This window comes from Phaenicophaeus curvirostris, chromosome 11, assembly GCF_032191515.1.
Source record: "Phaenicophaeus curvirostris isolate KB17595 chromosome 11, BPBGC_Pcur_1.0, whole genome shotgun sequence".
In the NCBI taxonomy this organism is placed as follows: domain Eukaryota; kingdom Metazoa; phylum Chordata; class Aves; order Cuculiformes; family Cuculidae; genus Phaenicophaeus; species Phaenicophaeus curvirostris.
The window spans coordinates 7,697,699-7,717,663 of NC_091402.1; the positions used below are offsets into that span (position 1 = coordinate 7,697,699).

Consider the following 19,965-nt stretch of genomic DNA (forward strand, 5'->3'; position numbering starts at 1 on the left):
GTTAAGAATTTGGGAACATCCTATTGGGCTAAAATGGGTTTTAATCACTCTATCAGCCAAGATTGAAGCTTCTGCCAGTAAAAAGCTTTTAGGAACAAATACATAAAAAAAAAAATTACTGTGGTCTAATAGGAGGAATTAGTTGGTCTGACTGAAGTGTTACCGTTGGCGCTATAGCTGAGTGGTGCATGAAGGGTTTTTGCCTGATACAGGCCTGACAGCCATGTGGTTCACTGTTTGATTTCATCTTGTTCTGTGGGCAAAGGAAGGGTTTCTACGTCCAGACTTGTAAAGGCACTATTTTCCATGGATATTATTTTTACTGTTCTAAAAATACATCGCTGACATGAGTACCAATGTTTCTATCCAGACCATTCTCTCAAAGCCTTTGGGTCACTTACTCAAAAACTGGCTCACCATAAAAAGATTTTTGACCTTAAAGAAGGCCCATGAATTGGCTGGAATTTAGTTTAACTTGCTCACAGTTTCTGCTTTGGCTTCTTGAGTACAACCCATTTTTCTGCTTTTTTAGTGAGGCACCACTGCTAGAAAGCTTCCGTTAGAGTGAACCAGCTGGGCGGACCTTACGTGAGCAGAAGCTGCTCTGAAACCAGGCATTTTGGGCTGTTTGCTAGCTCAGCTCGCTTGCTGTTCTTGTTTGATATTCAGTGGACTGCATATGCACCTTACTGCATCTCCTGAACTGTCATGAGATGTTCCTTAGTTAACTGTAAGAAGTCAGCATAGGGTGCCAGCTGGCCCAGCCTCCTTTTTAACGTAAAGCAGGGGTTCAATATGGTAAGACTAAGGTGGCTGAGAGAGAGATGCAGATGAAAACACAAGCCAGCTGGGAAGATGGATTATTTCATTACTTTACATGTTTTAGAAGAAATACTTTTCCTCTCTCCCATACCAAGAAAAAAGAGATCAATTTCTCTACATTCCATAAAACTTGGAACAGAAAATAGAGTATTTTTAGCTTATTCCCTGGGTACTGTGTAGGCTTCAGTCTTTGGAGTGACTTTCTTCCCTGTTGTAACAGATACAGGGTTTATACAAGCTCCTGAGAAAAAAAACAGGAGTAAGAAGAAAGAGATTTCAGAACAATTCTCTCTCTTTTCCTCCCTCCTTTCTTTCTTCACTTACTGCTGGTCTGCTCCCTCATTTTAAATTTCCTTCACTTTGGCTCTTCCTCAGCACAAATTATTTCCTTGAAATCTTGTGACCAGAGGAGGGAGAGAAAGATTAGAGTTAATGTTAGGATGGAGAAATAAGGCAAAGGGAATAAGATTCTGGGAGAAAAAGCAACAAAGCTGATCCCTAGATAGCACAAGAAGCCAGGCCATAGCCAATGGGTTAAAATATCGAGACAGACACACACATTTCTGGGGGAGAAATGCTGATAGATAAGCTGAAGATGAGGTTGTTTGCTGATCTGTGCAAATGAGTAAGCATATTCTTACTTTCAAACTTGTCTCTGGCTGTTGGAAGTGAAAGCTATGATCCTTACAACCTTCAAATGTTCATAAATGCACGGAATCCAAAACAAAAGGACAGTAATCTCAATGGGCATGTTTGGATTTACATCTAACTAGTATAGAGCTGTTTTCCTTAAGTCAACACACAGGAATAAAACACTCTGTGTACAGACCTTCAACAAATGTACCTGGACTCTGACGTGAGGAAACATGCTGTAGGCATTAATAATGGAGCAGTGTTGACCACAGCCATGGGAATTATAGGCAGTGTGGCATTCATATTCACCCAACAATGTCTCACTTGTGTTTGGTATTTTAATTTGCTCAGGTGGATTTGCAGCTGCAGTCACCACGCCTCTCGACGTAGCGAAGACAAGAATTATGTTGGCAAAGGTAAGAGCAAAGGAGGCCAGCAGACACGTGGGTGAGTGGCTTGTGTGGTTCCAGAGTTTCTTTGTGGTCATTACAGAATGAAATCCAGCACCTATATTAATATGATTTCTGCTCTTATCCTCAAAGACAGGATTAAATGTGAACAGGTACTGCCTGCAGAACTAGTGGAATTGTTTTGTTCCTTTCCTCACATTGCTGTACTGTTCCTTTCCCAAAGGAGCTGTCTGAAAAGGACTTGTGCTTCTGCTAGACTTCCAGAGCCTCATGCAACTTTAGGAGAAATTCCTTGTAGGGTCAGATGCCCAAAGTTAAAATTCCCGTCGGAGATTTATTCCTCTGTTGTTTTGATAATTATTGGCTTTGAGTGTGTGTGTGTGTGTGTCTTTTCTGAGGAGGGCTTGGCACTAGGTTTTCTCGTAAAATTCTGAGCCATAGAGATCTTGATGGCTTATGTCGGCCAACCAGGGCAGAAGGAAGATTGCTTTCAAAGATCAATAAGTTTGGTAAGTAGTTAAATGGCTGCTAAGTCTAGTGTTCCTATCATCATCTCGCTGACCCAGAGCAGAGTTGTGCAGCTCCATATCTAGAAGCCCTCAGCAGGTGGTTACTCCTAAAGCCTTCCCCTGCCTTGAAAGGAGCTGTTGTATTGACGAAGGTTAGGCATTCTGGCATTCCTGTGGATGGTTTTTACCCTGTTCCTTGTTTCCCTCAGGATGGGGATGTTTCTTGTTGATAACATCCACCTCCCCAGCAGAGTCACACACGTCTATGCTCCCCACCTTGCTGTGCTGTGTGTCCCTCATTGCTGGTGCTGTACCTGCTGCAGCTTCTTTGGCCTTAGATGGTCTTAGTGATAAAACTGTAAGAACTGGGCTTCGTTTCTGTTTCCTGCTGTCCTGAGCAACCATTGTTGGTAAGGGAATGACAGTCCTTTGGGATGTTCCGAGACCATTCAAACAGCATCTTTACGTTATTGATCTCAGACAGACTATATCGTACATGTACTTCAGTTGTCTGTAGTCCTGCTGTTTGTCCTTGGGTTTGCACTCCAGGCAGTTCTCACATGTAATACACTACTCATCCTTTTATTTTATTTAAGAAAACCACAAGGCTGCTGTCCTCTTGCAGTGAGCAGCAGAGTCACTTGTTGGTGCTTTGACTGTGTTTTTATTAACATTCTACTCCAGTGCTGCTGGATGGTAAAACTGAGTGCAGCGCAGAAGGGAATAAAGTCCCACTTCTGTAACTAACCAGCTATGTGACCTTGGAGTGATCATTTTGTTCTTCTGTGCCTCAGTTTCTCTTTGCCTCATTCCTGGAGACAAGGAACCTTTTCCTGTGCCTGGGGGAAGTTGTTAGGATGTCAGTAATGGCTGTAAAGCAGCACTAAGCAGGGACAGGAAGCTCAGTAAATAACTAAACCTCTTTGCTGACAGTTTCCAATCTCTCTCTTTCTGTGGTGCAGGCTGGTTCCAGCAATGCTAGTGGGAATGTTCTAGCCGCCCTTGGAGGCATCTGGAGGACACAAGGCCTGTCAGGGTAAGGACATGCTGGAGAAGCGCATCTCAAGTGTTGTGTCTTTGTGCACGGTGGGGAGTGGGAGGGGATGGTCTGTTTATATTTAAATTCTGTCAGACAGAAAATACTTCGAATTGCTGTGGCCAGGGAGCAGCTGTCAGGTAGGTAGGAACAAGAACGTCCCTCCGAGGAGGTCTGTTGTCCTTGCTTTAGCGTTGGCTGGGAGCAGTGTCCAGGGAATAGCGCAGAAAAAGGATGTTACTGAGGATTTATCCATGAGTTACTTTGTTTAATGAACTTTTCTCAGTGAATGTGTGCATTTGTGTTTTGTATCTGTTTAAGCTTTGGACGTGCACGTTGTCTTGTGGCAATGAGTCTACAGACTGATTGAGGTGTGTGAATTACCCTGCCTGAGAGGTCAGGGAAGGCCAGCATCGGAACCACGTATCCCTTATGGACAGTCTTCTCCTCCTCCTGGCAATTTCCTACTGATTTGAAAGCACCAGAAAGGTCTCCTCTGTTCCTTTATAATCACTGTTCTTACTGTGAAGTGAGATGGGTGCATGCCATGCCAGTGTGATGCCAGCAACAGGGACAAGCTGAAGCAGAAAGGAGGGAGCCATGGGCTCCTTGACTTGTCCATCGAGCCTCCTGTTAGGTCTGGACTTGAGCACATGCCTGCTTGGATTTCTCTGGTGAGGCACTTGTTCCAAAAATGCACATTTTCTGAGACAGGCTTGAGTGCGAAGAGTAAGTCAGAGCAGCCGTGGAACAGCTCTCTGGCTGTTTTTCTCCTGTAACCGGGGTGTAGAAATGTTCTGGGCTGTGGAAGTCTGGAACAATGTCAATCCAGTCTTTTGACTGCCTTGCTTTACCCAGTCCTGAGATGGAGGACTGCTCTCCTGACTGGGGAGTGGTGTTGTGAACAGAGAGTCCTCCGCTAGCATTTGTAGAACAGTTTGAGGTGTTATAGGCTTATATGTTATTACGGATTTTTAGACCCCTGCTTCATTTATGCTACCTTGCTTTGTTTGAGTGCATGAGTTGTACCAGTTATTGGCCACTTGTCATGAATACACGTCTTGAACAGTTCCTCCAGTCCATGAGATTCAGCCTGTGGTTCCTTCGGTAGGGCTTGTGTCCCACCTGCCTTTGGCCTGGAAGAGAAAGGGAAGGGTTTTTGGAGGCTTTTAGCAGTAATTTCTCACAGGTTTTTAATCTTCTTGCTGTGGCCGATGCTCTTAGGGTGCTGTTTTAACATCTGTAAACTGCTGCTGAAAGCAGCATGCACATCGCAGCTTTGCGGGAGATAGTTTTCTCTTAACATCTGATCTCTGCTCGTGCGACTAATAAAAGTTCAATCTTCTTTCTCCACATGTGGGAAATAATTCAAAGCAAATTGCAGGAAGTTCCTGGACACCGATTCCAGGAAGGCATCCATCTGTGCCCCCCGGCAGCGCTCAGGGATGGCTTGTCTCAGGTTTGCTCTTTGAGATTATGAGGTGACCTGGCGGTGGGTGAGTTTTGGGTCTTGCACAGCTCAGTGGACGCCGGGGCATGTTTTGAAAGGAACCAGGAGAAGTGAGGCCACGTCTGCTGCTGATGGCAGTTCTGCTCTGAAGGGTGTGAAGAGGCATAGTTTGGCTGGGGAAAGGGGGAGGTTTCCCTAACGGCAGAAAATAAAAATGTGTGCTTGTGTTCTTTTCGGGGTGTTTCAGCAGTGCCCTTTTCTAAACAACCCAAAATTAAATTCTGCCTAAAGATAGTACCCGTGGAGTGGGACCAAAGGGAACACAATTGAATTGAAATCAAAACAATAAGCGATCTGGAGAAAAAGTAATGTGTAAAGGGGGCCAAGCTGCGTCAGCTGCAAGGAAAAGGAAGAAAGTCTTGGGAAAAATAAACGCAGAGGCTGCCATGCCTGCTGCCAATTATAAATCTATTAATCAAAAACAATAAAAATGTCAGGCTTTTTTGGCCAGTTGCAACATGAAATGATTTATGGCTCCTCTAATAAATCTTGTACTTGAAGAGGAGGAATTCTGAGGGCAGAAAGACGCATTGCTTATTGCCACCTTATTAAAACCAGCGCGCAGGGCTCAGCTTCCTGGTCTGCACCTAGTAAATCCAATCCCTCTGCTTCACGCCAAGAAATTTCACATCCCTTTCTGTCCGGGGAGAGCCAGGCCTGGGGCAAGAGGCAGGATAGGGATGCGGTGAGTGGATCCATGTGCCTCTTTGCTCTTGCCAGCAGGGTAGACCAGCCATTCACATGAAAGCAGGTTTGCATCTTGTCCAGCTGCTTTTCACACAAGGAGGTGGTAGTGTTTGAAAGACGAGAATGGAACTTCGCAGCTCACTGGTGAGAAAGACACAGGTTATTTGACTGATAAATCTAGTGAGATGGCTTGTCGCAGTCTGTGTGTAGCTGGGGATGGAGCTGGTGGTTTGCAGACGTCCCCATTCCTCAGCCGAACTTTCCATCTGAGCTGGACGTGGCATGATGGGCAATAACCACACTGCTTTCTGGAGCTGGATCTTGCTGATGTGAGTGGTGAAAGCAGCTTCTGTATGCAAGGGAGCTGGTTTTGTAGCCAAGCACACAGACAAGACACTGACTTTGAAGAGGAATCCTGGTTATTCTCTATTGAGAAAGAATTTGCTTTGCGAGTAGTGGCCCCAAACCGTCACTTTTGCTGTTGGGACCTCAAGACAAGGTGTATTGTTGGGCTAGGAACCCTGAAATGAAGAGTTGCACCCTGGAGGGCAGGGTATTGTGATGCTGGCAGGCTGGGAGGGCAGATGGTGAAGCTTCACCCTGGGATTTCAATGGGATTCCTGGATTTGTGACTCCTGCTGAGCCGTTCCTCGCACAGGTAGGAAAAGCTTGATACCTTTACCTGAAAGCCTGTGTCTGGTCTTTGCTGGTCACTGACAAACTGTGCATTTATTGGTGAGGAAAAGGCAGACGTGAAGCCCTCCAGCCCTTGGTGCAGGATCCGACTGGTAACAGGGAGAGTCGCTTAACCAAAAGGAGAAGGCCAGGCAGGGAGAGAGGAGTGGCAGGGTGCCAGGTGAAGTCTGTGCAAACATATAGCAACTACAGATAGACAGCAGAGCTGTGCCCGTGTGTGGTTTCTGATGGGAGTAGCAGAAAGCAGCTATGAGCTATGAGCTGATCTCATCTGCTGGGGAGGACAAGTGCAGCCCAGGAAGGAGCATTTTGGGTCAGGCCTGTGGCAGAGCTCAGCTCTCTGGGTTTGGGCAGCCCCAGAGCTGTTTGGCTTTGCCCTCCTGCGTTGGTCGGAGAGGCCATGGGTGGAAGGTGGGAAACTGGGAAGAGCAGGGCCAGGGTTCTTGGAAGTGATGATTGGTAATAGACGTTGCCAAGGATGCAGCTTCTGGGTAACTCAGTTATCTGCCCCTGTTTGTGTAATAGCTGTGTCTCGAGGAGGCTGTTCTGTAAATGAATGTCTGCCACTGCTGCTGTAATGAGGCTGCCTGATTCGGCAGGAGAAGGATGGTACGCATTTCAGGACTGATGCTGTGTCATAGGATTTACCCTATCAGCGTTCTGTCCGTACATGCCTTGTACAAATTACTGTGTTTTAAAGCTGTCATTATGGTAATAGACCCAATTGCTGTCTAGTAAAGCCATAAAATGTTTCCATCTGCCTGTGTGCTCCAGGCTCCTTCGTAAAGCTCATTACAACGAAAACCAGAGTTACTGCAGCCCGAGGTTTCCCCAGCGCAGCCTGCGTAGCCGGGTGCAGGCAGAGCAGGTAGCTCCTAGGGGTGCATGCATCTTCCGCACAGCCACTTTCACTGGGAATGACACCTGGAACCACTCCTAGCAGGGACTGTGCAGCATTCGGAAAAGGTTGAGGACCACAGCATCTGCCCGGAGCTCAGCCAGAGCGTGCTGGGAAGGGCTCCCGCCATGTGGGCGATAGATCAGCAGGGGGATGCCAGACAGATTTGGTCTTAATATTTAATTCTTGCTGAAAACCTCTGGGAGGATACATTGGCCTGTCCTGAAGCTGTTAAACCAGCTATGAGTTTAGATGCATTGAGCAGTTGGCTTTGCACAGGTTTCCTATTAACTTCCAAGAACTACTGGGATCAGGCACCTAAAAATCGTGGCGGCTGAACGCACAGCCGCTCCTGCTCCCTCCTCACTCGTTGTTACTGGGGATGAGCCACTGCAGTGAGCAGGGCACTCGCTGCAGTGGGGCAGCTCCCAGCAGAGAGAGAGGGATTCCTCTGCCCTGGCTAGATGGAGGCAGCAGAGGCTGGGATGCTTCCCATCCACCTGCGTCCTTATGGGGATGTGTCTGAGCTCCTCTTTCTGCAACGTGGCCCTTGGCCTCCTGCACCTGAGGAATGTGGAGAGGGGTTAAAAATCACAGGAGTGCTCTGTTAGGGAAGCCCAGACAGGTTCCTTCACTGAGCAGTGGGGTGAGATTTGAGAAAACCGGCAAGAGAGTTTTTCTTGGCTTTGTCGTCCAAAGCCCTGCAGCCAGCCGTGCAGCATCCGCTCGTCCCTCATCCTCTGAAACCGCCTTTCCTTCGCCTTCAGCTTGTTCGCAGGTGTTGTCCCACGGATGGCAGCCATCAGCCTGGGAGGCTTCATCTTCCTGGGGACATATGAGAAGACTCGGCAGCTGCTGCTCTGAGCCAGCCTGGCCGGTCCAGCCGGTGGCCACTGAGAAGCTGGAGAAGCTGCTGAGCTGGAGGAGGAGTCCGTCCACCCTTCCTTCTGCCACCCCTCACCGTGCCGGAGCAGCTGTTCAGCAGGCCGAGCGCCACTTTCACTGTTAAAGAAAAGTAAATCCTCCAATAATCCAATTTCCCAAACATGAAATTTTCCTGCATGGAAAGTGAGTGAGGTCATAGCGAGAGTCGTGCCAAAAAAGAACTGTTTGGGGGGTAAACAGCTAATTACGGTGGCTGAGAAAGGCGTTATTAGAACTCCGGCAGGGGAAATGTTTTGCAAACCTCCAGATCGTGGGCTGAGCGGGGAGGCTGAAATAAAGCGAGTTTTCATCATTGAGTGGCACCTGCCTTGTAACACAGGGAAGGGTTTTTCTGCTCGGGGAAGGGGCCGATAGAGTTACAGCCTGCTGCCCTCCAACAGCACTGAAAGTATTCCAGGTTGGGAGAGCTCTTTGTAAAAGACAATAATCCATTTGTTTCTGATTTGAGCCCCATTTTTGAAAGTTTATATTCCTGTTTATCCCTACAGGTGCTCAGCAAGCATTCCTGTGTGGGAGCCAGTGCAGCTTTGTTAATTAGACTCACATTTCTCCACTAAAAGCATGAGCTTGTATTATATTACAGCTGTGCTTGTGCGGAGAGATGCAGCTCTGCCTTCTTTTGGTCTTCCTCCCTCAGCAGCTGAAGGAACAGGAGGCTGGAAATGCTGAAGCCCAAGGAGGGAGGCTGGGAAGACAAGGCAGCGAGAGCGGGCAAGTTCTCCTGCCGATGGACAGATGGATGCTGAGGGCTCTCAGGGGGCTGCAAACCTGCACTGTTGCTCTCCACTTAGGAAATGGAAGCTGGAGTCACCAAAGTGGTGCAGGGATGAGTTGGGTGGAAAGGTCTTATTGAAATTAATTAAAAGGCCTTATTGAAATTAATTAAAAGATCATGACAGCCTGGATGGGGGGAATTGGCCAAGTTTACACCAGCAACTCAGTTAGATGCTGCTTGGAAATGGGTGTTTGTGTTGGGACGCCAGGTGGGCAGGGCTGAGCTGCTGTGCTGAGCACTTTCTGCATGCACTGAAGCCCCTCGGTGGGATGACGGGGGCTGGGTTGGGTGGCAGCAGCTCCTACGCTTGCCCTGGGCTCAGCTGGGATGCTCGTCCGTGAGGATGACGAGGATGGCTCTGTGCTGAGTGCTGGGATGCACTGCAGCACTAGTGCCAGCGATCGGATGCAAGAGCCTGGCTAGTGCAGCCACGGCAGCACCGAGGCCATCGGCTTCAGCCCCATGTGCTGGTGCTAATGGACGTGGGAGCCGTGGTGCAGCGATTCCCTGACATGCTGTAATGAAGGATGTTGAGGCTCTGAAGCGAGTCCAGAGAAGAGCAACGAAGCTGGTGAGGGGGCTGGAGAACAGGCCTTATGAGGAACAGCTGAGAGAGCTGGGGGTGTTTAGCCTGGAGAAGAGGAGGCTGAGGGGAGACCTCATTGCGCTCTATAACTGAAAGGAGGTTGTGGAGAGGAGGGAGCTGGGCTCTTTTTCCAAGTGACAGGGGACAGGAGAAGGGGGGATGGCCTCAATCTCCTCCAGGGGATGTTCAGGCTGGACATTAGGAAAAAATTTTTCACAGAAAGGGTCATTGGGCACTGGCAGAGGCTGCCCAGGGAGGTGGTTGAGTCACCTTCCCTGGAGGGGTTTAAGGGGCAGGTGAATGAGGCGCTGAGGGCAATGGTTTAGTGACTGATGGGAATGGTTGGACTCGATGATCCGGTGGGTGTCTTCCAACCTGGTAATTCTATGATTCTATGATTCTAATTTAGCAGTGAGGTTGTTCCCTCCATTAGGATGTTGTCGTACAGGTGGAGGGAGCGTGGGCTGAGGAGGAGCAAATGCCAAACCAGGTCTGTGTGAGTGAACGGGAGGCATGGGCATTTCGATTGAAAATGGGGAGTTGCAGCCAAATCCCATATTGCCTGGTCAATGCTTCCAGTTTCCACAGCGCAGTGTAGCCGTGCTTCCTGCTACTTTCAGGGGTAGCTATTTTATGAAGCTCTATATAGAGACCAGAACCAATCTAGGGGCTTTGGATTGGAGATTTATTACTGTCTTATATTTTCTATTAAAGCTCTTTAAACATGAAGAGGGTTAGCACTGCACTTGGTGCATTTAATTATTTGAGCTGAAAATAATCGTTGGGTCCAAATGGTGCATTTTTGTTGGTTTTATTTAATATTTGCATAATCAGATTTTGTCATCACTGTGGTGGTTTTTGTTAAAAACCTCTCAATCCAGACCCCAAACAACTCCCCAGATTGTTTTAGCCAAGCTAATCGGGGTGGGGAGCGATGACAGCCCAAGTGCTTCCCCTTCCTGTGCCAATGGAGCATCTCCAAACCCTGGACCACCACGAGGACAAGGTCAGTCATGAGCAGCACCAAGCAGGTGAGAATTGTGGTGGGCAGGGGCCATGCCACACACCCCGATCTGTCTGATCCTGCTGAAAATGACACTGCGGGGCGGGGGGAAAGACCTAAAAATGTGAGGTTCCCGTCACCCCCACTACCTGTTTGCTTGAGTTTTAGCAATGTTTTATTCCAAGTTTACCAAAAGTTGAAAATATTTATTTTAGCCCAGTAAAGTGGAATAACAAAACCTGAATCTCAGACCCGGCCCTGCCTCTTAAAGGCTCGCTCTTTTCCATTATAAAAAAAAATCTAACTCCTGTGTGTGTTAACGGATTTATCAGAGCAGGCTCTGAAAATCCACTTTATGCCCAAAGTTCTAATTTGGAGGAGGAGATACTTTAATTTTTTTTTCTTAAATATTTAGAACTTGAATTGAGATTTTAAAGTAAAGCAAGAATCTGAGCTTATCTCCAATGCTGCCTCTGGAATTTCCAGAGAGGGCTGGGTTGGGGTTTGAGAAAGACATAAATGTCCTCAACTGCAGCTGAGCCTGGTGCCATCTTGACCCATTTTCCTTGCATCCTTACAGATGTGCATAGCCCATCTCTCTGGTTTCAGTGCCGAGATCACCAGATACTTAAGCCAAGGTGATGTACTAGAAATGTTCTTTATTGTATCTTACAGTACAGCCCCTGAATTCCACCTCATCCCCAGATTAGGCTTATGCTGACCCACAGTCTCTAATGTTGAAGCTGTGGGTCTTGTTTCAGGAGTGAATATTTTGGCAGTTGGTCTGCGTTTTCATCAGAGAAAGACAGAAAAGAGTGTAGCAATGGATTAGAATTTTATTTAATTTTCCACTGAAACTCCCAAAAGCTCACTCTCAACAAAACCACTTTGATATTATAAATGAACCTTTATTAAAGACACTTCAATGCCGTTTGTTAGACACTTCAATATCTTACATGTTTTTCAACGTACAACATTGTACCAAATTTTCTAATAAATAAATAACTTTGTACACAAAAGTAATACTTCCTCTTTCACATTGCCTCTTAGAAGCAGCAAATTCACATATTTAGTGGAAGTCATAACATTAGGCAGTTAACTTTATTCGGAAACATTACTTTCACTTGTTAACGTGGCAAAGATGCTTTGTGTCTGCAGTGGCGATGACATTTCCGCCAGCAAAATGAGTCAACTCAATCATTCCCATCATCCCTGTGTCCCCAGTTCCACTGTTTTCTCCCTGCGAGTCAGTTCCCAAGCATCCTTCTCCTTCAGTAAATGGAACATCACGCTCGGTGTACAATATTCTAATATCCCTTTCCTTTGCTTTGAGTAAACTTGGCACTGAGCATCACCAGGCACCTGCCTCAAAGTGCAAACGTGGCCGTAGTCGGGAAGCGATACAGACAGGTGCCTGGCTGGGTTCTGCCCTGCATTGTCAGGGCTGCCCACAGCAAAACTCCCCCTGAGCTGCTGGGTGACAGAGGGAGGTCTGGCTGCTCCGGGGTGGGCAGATCCCCAAGTGATGGATCTGAATGGAAAATTAACTGTTTGTGTCCTTATTTGAGCCGCAGCACTAGCAAAGCTGGATTCCTGCCAGAGTGGGCTTCAGTGGAACTGGCATTTGAGTTGCTTCTAAGGAAAATGCTAATAACTCCTCCTAATAACCTTCCCCTAAAGTAGGCATCACCAGAGTGAGCAACCTTGTGTTAGCTGAACTCAAACTACAAATAACTGGAAGGGATTCCTCCATCCACAGGTACCAACACCAACGGAAAGCAGCCTTTCTGTAAATGAAAAGTTCTGTATTGAAGTTAGTTAGAAGTGACAGCAAGAGCTCTGTGTGACCACAGTGGGTGTTTCTTGCCCTCCTGCCCATTCATGAATAAACTTAAAAGACCACATAAAAATACTTGGGATGTTTCCATTTAACAGAGGACTTCCAGCCATAAATACACCTTCTCCCTTCTAAACGAGAGCATTTCTGCATGGCCCACAGCTGCTATGCAGAGCAGTGGTCAGTGGAGGGGTGGATGTTCCTACAAAGGCTCTGAGCTGCAGCTGGGGTCCTGGTGTTGACAGGAAAGCCTCCTCTTGGGTTGCAAGGAGAAAGTTCAAAGTCTCAATTAACAGTGCAGCTGTCAGCTTAGGAGTGGGATTCTTGTGTTATCAGAATGGCTCTTTTACAGAAGAGAGGTGGAGGTGGAGGGGGTGTTAAGATGTGTTACACTGGCACGGGTTATTCCTTCTAAACTGAGCTAAACTCTGTATCATTACAGAACTTCAGAAGAGTGGGGGTCAGAAGGGACCTCTAGTGCTCATCCAGTCCAACCACCTGCTAAAGCGGGGTCACCTCGAGCAGATTGTACAGGAACACGTCCAGGTAGGGTTAGAATATCTGCAGAGACGAAGACTACCCAGCCTTCCTGAGCAGCCTGTTCCAGTGCTCCGTCACACTTACAAGAAAGCAATTTTCCCTTGTGTTCAGATGGAGCTTCCCATGCTCCAGTTTGTGCCCAGTCATGCCCTTGTCCTGTCACCAGGCACTACTGAAGACTGTGGCCCCATCTTCCTGATCCCTGCCCTTTAGATATTGATCAGCATTGATAAGGTGTCTTCTCCAGGCTAAACAGTCTCTCAGCCTTTCCTCCCTGGCTCACTGGTGTCACTTTGGTGGCCACCAGGACCTCCTAGGTTCTTCTCCACAGAGCTGCTTTCCAGCAGGTCAACCCCTGACCTGTCCTGGTGCTGGAGGTTGTTCCTCCTGAGGCGCTGAAGCCTACGCTCGCCTTTGTTGAACTATCACCCAGGCACGGCTCAAACCCTAATTTTTATGCAGTTTTGGAAAGTAATGGAATTTAAGTTCTCCCACCAAAAGAGAAAAAAATCGAGTTGCCATTAACTTCTCACTGCTTGGTTTCTCCCTATAAACTTCATTTGACACAGTTGAAGATCGCTGTTTACATGTGTTAAGTGCAATAAATTTCAAAGGGGAAGGAAATGTGTGCTAAGTAACCCAATTGATACTTGATTTAAAGGAACTTCCATTGAAAAGAGGACAATCCCTTTGGAACAGTCTGGCTTTTTAAAGTTCTGCTTATGCATTTAAGGCACCAGAATTATTTCTCTCACAGAGTTTAACAGCAACCTGATACTGAAAACCATATTGCCAAAATTGTAAAATTTCACTCAGTTTTCCATGCACTAAAGATTAAAATAGCCTCTGTAAAAGATATATATATATTTATATATATATATTTATATATGAAAACTCTTATGTACAATTGTATCAAATACTTTTCTCTTTACACAATAATCCCTTGCATTTAATGTGCTTCATATGCAAGTCAATTTTTGAACGCTTCATACTTCTCAGGGAAGTTTTAAACTATGTACATACAGATGACGCTCGAACAGGAGTTTGTTCCCCATACAAGCTTGTTTCTCATACCTCAGCTGTTTGCCCTTGACAGGTCATCAGTTCAAGATTTGAGGTAGAAGTAAGTAGCCTATATTCTCTGTGCAAAAAAAATTATAACCAATAATAGCGTGTTTGTTAATTTGCACATGGCAGCCTGTCCTCAGTCCAGCGACCAGTTTGTGGCTTCAGCTCATGAACGGTGTCGCACGGCTGGGGCACGAAGCTGTTGGACAGGAGAGCCGGCTTCACTGCTGCTTCGCTCTGCAAATCCAGTAGTGTTGGGGAGATTTCAGGAAGCACATTCAGTTGCTTTAAGGACCCTCCTGCCGGTGAAGCTCTCACCAAATTAAGGTTGTTGAGCTCTGAAGGCTTTGCTGCTGCTTGTGAAGAGCCTGCAAAAACCCAAAAAACCAGGGTGGTTAGTTGATTCTTAGGCCTGCCACTGCTCCTCATAAAACCAAACCTCCTCATAAAACCAGCCCTGCTGCTGTCATTCACGCCTTTGAGCCAGTTAAAAATGCTGATGGGAGAACACAGAGCTCTGATACAGGTATTATACTGCATCTGGGGAGACAAAGACATCCCCAAGGAAATACCTACCCTGTTTGTCTGCAAGCAGCGGGGTGGTTGTGCTCGCAGGTCTTATTCTGTCGTGGTTGCTGGGGTAGAGGGTCCCGTCTGTTTCCATCCTCTTGCCGCCAGCAATCCCGTTGCACGGCTGAGGAGGAAGAAGGCTGGTGCCTGCACCCCTCTTCCTGTTTCGTTCATTGCTGCTCAGTGCGTTTGGGTAGCTATTATCCATAGTCTTAAGGCTCTCGGAGTAGAAATCTGACTCCTCGGGATAAACGTGGACATTGATGCTGTCTGTGCTGCCGCTGCAGTCCGTGCACACGACCGGCAGGCCGTAGCCTTGAAGGGAAGAAGGGAAAACAGCACAAAGATGAACCAGCTGGACGTTGTCAGCGCTGAGGAACACAACTTGCGGAAGGAAAGGCAGCTCTGTTTAGCACATCTCTCCCTCAGCAGGGTGGGAATCTCACTACATAACATGGACATTTCTGGGGTTTATACAGCCCTACTACCCACCTGTGGTTTTCAGAACTCTGCTGCCATCACCCAAGCTTGTCCCAATTAACGGGTTTAGTGGGTTGGCATTTTTTTACTCCAAAGAAGTTGCAACTTTCTTTTTACAAATAAAAATATGCATTTATTTCCTTTTCCAGACTTTCCAGTCAAGGTAGAAAGCAGAACTTCCCTGTCCCTGCTTTAAAATGCCAAGTTACCTTTCTTTCGTGCTGGTGCTTTACAGGCATCTCTGTCAACTCACAGTGTTACGGCAAGGTATTTTCTTACTGTTAGTGGTATTAACAGATGAGCAAACTTCAGAGAAGCAGGCAGGAAGGAGTTTCTAAATGTTTAAATTTATTTTCCTTAGTGCACTTGGCAACTTTCTATTATTAAACTTCACAGTTTCTCCTGGATGTAAGATCTGTTTCACTGGGAGTTTTTCTGTGGCTGTTACAATACACCATAAGAAGAGAAAACACACCCTAAAGCTAGAAAAGCATGAGTGCAAAACCCAAGAAACTGGCAAAGTACAGAGGCAGGCGTAGTGTCCAAAACACCCTTTAGATTTTGAAAATTAAAAGAAAAGCTGAGCTTTGAAGCTGACAGCCCCTTTAAAGAGGATGAGAAACTTTAAACACCTTCTGTTTGAAATTGCTGTCGTGTTTTAGGAAGAGCTCAAATCAAAATACCGATCAGCCAGCTGGAAGGAATGGTGATCGGGAGCTTCAGCCTGCCTCCTTCTGCTAGTTCCTTGATTTCAAACTATCCAAGCTTGATAGTGGAGCAAAGCAAGCAGGAGAAAGTAAGTCTACTGTGCTCACACCTGAGAATTGTTCTGGGCCTTTATTTTCTGAAGGCAACAATTTCTTGTAATGCTCACTGACTTGGAAGGCTTTCTGATCTGTACAAATATAAAATACCTTTCCAAATTAATGAGTTTTGTACCTGCATTATCTGGAACAAGCATTCCATCAGACGTGTCTTCAGTTTTCCAAGTGTCTTTATTATAGCCGATACACAGCTTTGGCTGTCTGCAACCTACAGTGGGAGCTTCAACATCTGGACACCTTCCAGCATCAGTCTGACACATACCTGTAACAAACGAACCATCTGGCTAAAGATTACAACCATCTGCTCTCAGTTAAGTGACTTGTTAAGTCTTATTTCTAACCGTAAAAGCTGCGAAAGGGAGAAAAAATAGCAATGGAGATAATAGATCATCAAAAGATAATGTTTAACAGAAGGCATGCTGTACAATCTCAGGAGAATCCTGGTTCAGGACACGTAACTTTTCCTCTCTAACGTGCCGCATTTAAATACTGTAAAATCCCAACATTTAATTTCTAAGCCTGAAGGGAGGGACAGGCAATGCTAATGTATTTTCTAGTAGAGCGTCACTACGGTTAACTCCGGTGCCAAAAATCTAATCCAAAATTAGCAAAAGAATAGTCCTTCGGGCTTGACTGAGCAGTTTCTGAAGCAGCCTGCTTGTGTGAACACTTATTACTGGGAGAGGAGAGCTTTGTGAAGTGAGACAGATCCTTGTTCTGCATAAATGCAGTAGCTGGAGAATTACATTATGAAGATCTTTCAGATAACTCACAACAAGCGCCGAGGTACTTTGTACTGTGATTCCTACCTCCTCGTATCAAGTTAAGATACAGCATCAGAGAAAGAATAATCAAAGGGGTTCTCACCGTTGCTGTCGATGTGCCCGTTAGGCTGTTGGCTCTCTACTCTGACAACCGTTTCCTGCCGGTCAGAGAGCGTCCCTTGTGAAGACAAGTAGCTTGGCACGTCAGGAGGCACGATGGTCTCATCTAGAGCAACGGGAGCAGAGAAACGTCAGCTCCCAGTAGGATATAGAGGCTTCTGTTTGCAAAGGCATGCAAAATCATGTTTTCAAAAGGGATTTAGGACCAGATCTATAACTGGTATTTTCTGCAGATACAATAGGAAGACTGAACAGCCTACACACTCTCATCTCCTCAGAAGCTCTGGTTTTACAAAGCTTAAAGCTGTGAGATACAGTGCCGACAATGCCATTTTGCATGTTCGCATTTGGCATGGCTAGTAAATGTATATGGAGATGAAATGGTCTCTTCAGAACATGTAAATTCTTCCTTTTTCCCTGAAATTCAGACTACCTCACTTGATTTAAGTCCTCTGTCTCCTAAAGTCCCAAGTAACAGACTTCCAGAGAACAGGGTCTTCAATTTCCTTAAGCAGGCAAGTAAGCCTAAGCCCCTTACCTCTCCTTGGCTACCTGTATCTTATATTGGGCAATTTCATCTTCTCCCCCCCATCACACAAACCCAAGTGAAACCAAATTAATTATGCTAAGCACCAAGCCCTAGATTTTCAGGATTGAATAAAAAGGGGAAAGACTATCCCACTGACACATCACACTGCTCATATGGTACCCAAGGCTTCCCACTTAGCCCATGGATTTAAAATCCTACGTCATAGTATACCTGAAGTTAAGGGTAATATGGGTAATATAGGAAGGCTACAAATTCCAGCAGGGCAGGGAAGCCGTAGGCTGCTTCTTCCATACTTCTGTTCAGAGGATGCACAGTGTTGAGGGCAGGACAGTTTATTCTCACTATCACACTCATTTCAGCACCAAATAACTCCCATTACATATCAGGAGGAAGCAAAACCCACTTCTTTTTCCCCTAACAAGTGAGGGATACTCCTCAACAGCGAGGCTACAACAGCTCTTCCAGGCAACATGGAAAAAGAGATTCCAGCTTCAAAGTCTCATTTTTCAAATTTTGAATACAAAGTCATTGAAAATACAGATTCCCAAGAAAGAAGACAGGTTCTCAGCATCATGGACATAATCCAAACTGTCTCTAGAATTATCATGTATGGTCATGGAAAATCAAAGCAAAGCAATGGCTGAAAGTACTGCCAAGTAGAAAAGGCCCTTCTGAAGAGCAAGCCAAGGGGAGAAATGCAGCTCTGAACATGCTTCAACAGCAAATGAAAGCCGATTCCAGCTTTGTGAGCCAAGAGAACTACTGAGATAAGTCAACTGCTTTTCCAGTGTGACTGTGTGACTACCTGACGTGCCGATTCAGCCACAGAGGGAAGTCTGACAGCACGGAATGTTAGAGAAAGCCTTAGCAAGAGACTACAGCTACCTGTGTTGGTGACACTGTATTCTTCACTCTTCTTCCTGGTTTGGTAGATGATGCAGACCCAGACCAGAGAGGTAAGCACGATGCTACACACCACGGCGATGGTGATGATCCCCACAGTAGTACGGTCCTTCCTGCAGCCAAGAGACTGTAAGACGCTCACATGGCTGTGCGCGCGCTCTGTCCCCACGGTGTTGGACATTTCACAGGTGTATTTCCCAGCATCCTCCAAGACAACGTTCCTCACAATCAGCAGCTGGTTGCCGGAGGTAAAGTGATGCCTTTCAGTCACTATCAAGGGCTGGTCACCTTTCAGCCAGGTAATACGGGGAGCTGGGTTCCCTGCGGCTTTGCACTGAAGAGCCACAGTCTCACCTACAGACACTACATGGTCTTCCAGGGGGTGGATCAAAGATGGTGTCTCTGCAGGAGAATAAAAATAGAAATTAATTCTGGGGGACAGTATAACAACAGATTTCTTGTAACAGTATTGAACTTGACTGATGTTCCTGCAGACAAATGTATAGCAATGCACTATGTGGCCAGGTACCCAAGAGTATGGTGGCTGCAAACCATGGCAAATCTAACAATCACAACCAAGGCCTTCCTTGTAACCAGTTGGTGTTAGGTCTTCCAAACAAAGAAACTCCCAAGGACAAGGGGCAATGGGTGACACACTTGAATTATTTCATAGGGCATTTCATGGGAGTGCAATTTTCTTTTGAAGTCATTTTCCCAGACAGGAAATAGGGTGGCTGGAGGGGCTTCCTTGGCACAAGAAGGAGGAAATGTGACTCTTGGGCTCCTTTAGAAGGAGAACATTAGAATCAGAAGGGCATTTTTTGTTATTAATGAAAACATAAAAGAGTGAAACAAGACAAATGCAGAGCAATGCCTCTTTTTCTCTTTTCTGTATCTGCAACTGCTGAAGAGTTTTAACAGCAACTCCTTCCAGCTCCCTCTGCTTGAACGCGTTGTCTCTTGGGGCACTAAGGCATCTTACCCAGTACAGTCAGGTTGGCACTTGCAAGCACAGACCCCGCAGAGTTCTGTGCTGTGCAGCTGTAGACCCCCGTGTCTTCTATCTTTACGTTAGTAATAAAGAAGACGTCATCATCAGGCATGACGTGCATGCGACGTTCTCGAGCCGCAGGGAAGTCCGTGCCCCCATCTTTCTGCCAGGCGATCTGGGGTGGGGGGTGTCCTTCAGCCGCACACTCCAGCCGTACCATGGTCCCTGTCCGGATGGTGAGGTCGCGGGGAGTTTTGATAAATGAGGGCAACACTGATCAAGAAAAACAAGAAAAAGGGATGAGCAATTCCACAGGGAAAACACCATCTTCTGAGCAGTTCTAACTGTTTTCCTTCCCAGGCAGGAGATGGAAATGATAACTACCCATAGGCAAGAGCATGGCAAGCTGCTTTTGTAGGATGTATCAAAACTGCTGGGGACTGACCCTGTGTTTCTACCGCATGTACCTGTCCACAGTGTCCAAAGCCCCCCCCCGACTTGGGATCATCAGAGCTGGAAAAGCTGATTTTCTTCTGTGATTAATGTGAAAACAAATCCATTATCTCTCCTACAGAGAACTTGCAATCACTATAGTCCCTCTTCTTTGTATCATTTTGTATTTTCATTCACCCTTTTCATGGGGCAAAGACTTGATCAGAACAGCCATAGAGAGGTGGCCAAAGCCACTGAGAATGTGCTGAAGTGCTTGGCTGGATGGAAGCCACCACAAGCATGGCATGTGCTCCTCGCATCGTATTTCTCAGCATCCACTGAGATGCAAGGAGCTGGTGTGAAGACGTTAGGAGTG

General features: G+C 46.4%; 2 protein-coding genes across 4 annotated transcripts in view; one reads left to right on the plus strand and one right to left on the minus strand.

The window, feature by feature from the left end:
• Nucleotides 1–9,200, plus strand: part of SLC25A26 (solute carrier family 25 member 26) — a 94,249-nt gene extending 85,049 nt beyond the window's left edge. The window contains exons 7-9 of one of the 2 annotated variants that reach the window (XM_069866287.1): nucleotides 1,807–1,871; nucleotides 3,337–3,410; nucleotides 7,969–9,200. In XM_069866287.1, coding sequence (XP_069722388.1) covers nucleotides 1,807–1,871; nucleotides 3,337–3,410; nucleotides 7,969–8,065 — 236 coding nt within the window. In that variant the 3' untranslated portion in view covers nucleotides 8,066–9,200. The remainder of the gene's footprint in view (nucleotides 1–1,806; nucleotides 1,872–3,336; nucleotides 3,411–7,968) is intronic. The other variant, XM_069866286.1, reaches the window with a different exon arrangement.
• Nucleotides 9,201–13,742: 4,542 nt separating this feature from the next.
• Nucleotides 13,743–19,965, minus strand: part of LRIG1 (leucine rich repeats and immunoglobulin like domains 1) — a 91,609-nt gene continuing 85,386 nt past the window's right edge. Inside the window, exons 14-19 of one of the 2 annotated variants that reach the window (XM_069866319.1) lie at nucleotides 19,149–19,430; nucleotides 18,149–18,568; nucleotides 16,697–16,819; nucleotides 15,945–16,109; nucleotides 14,532–14,840; nucleotides 13,743–14,323 (exon numbers count right to left, since the gene is read on the minus strand). In XM_069866319.1, the coding sequence (XP_069722420.1) occupies nucleotides 14,067–14,323; nucleotides 14,532–14,840; nucleotides 15,945–16,109; nucleotides 16,697–16,819; nucleotides 18,149–18,568; nucleotides 19,149–19,430 (1,556 nt within the window). In that variant the 3' untranslated portion in view covers nucleotides 13,743–14,066. The remainder of the gene's footprint in view (nucleotides 14,324–14,531; nucleotides 14,841–15,944; nucleotides 16,110–16,696; nucleotides 16,820–18,148; nucleotides 18,569–19,148; nucleotides 19,431–19,965) is intronic. The other variant, XM_069866320.1, reaches the window with a different exon arrangement.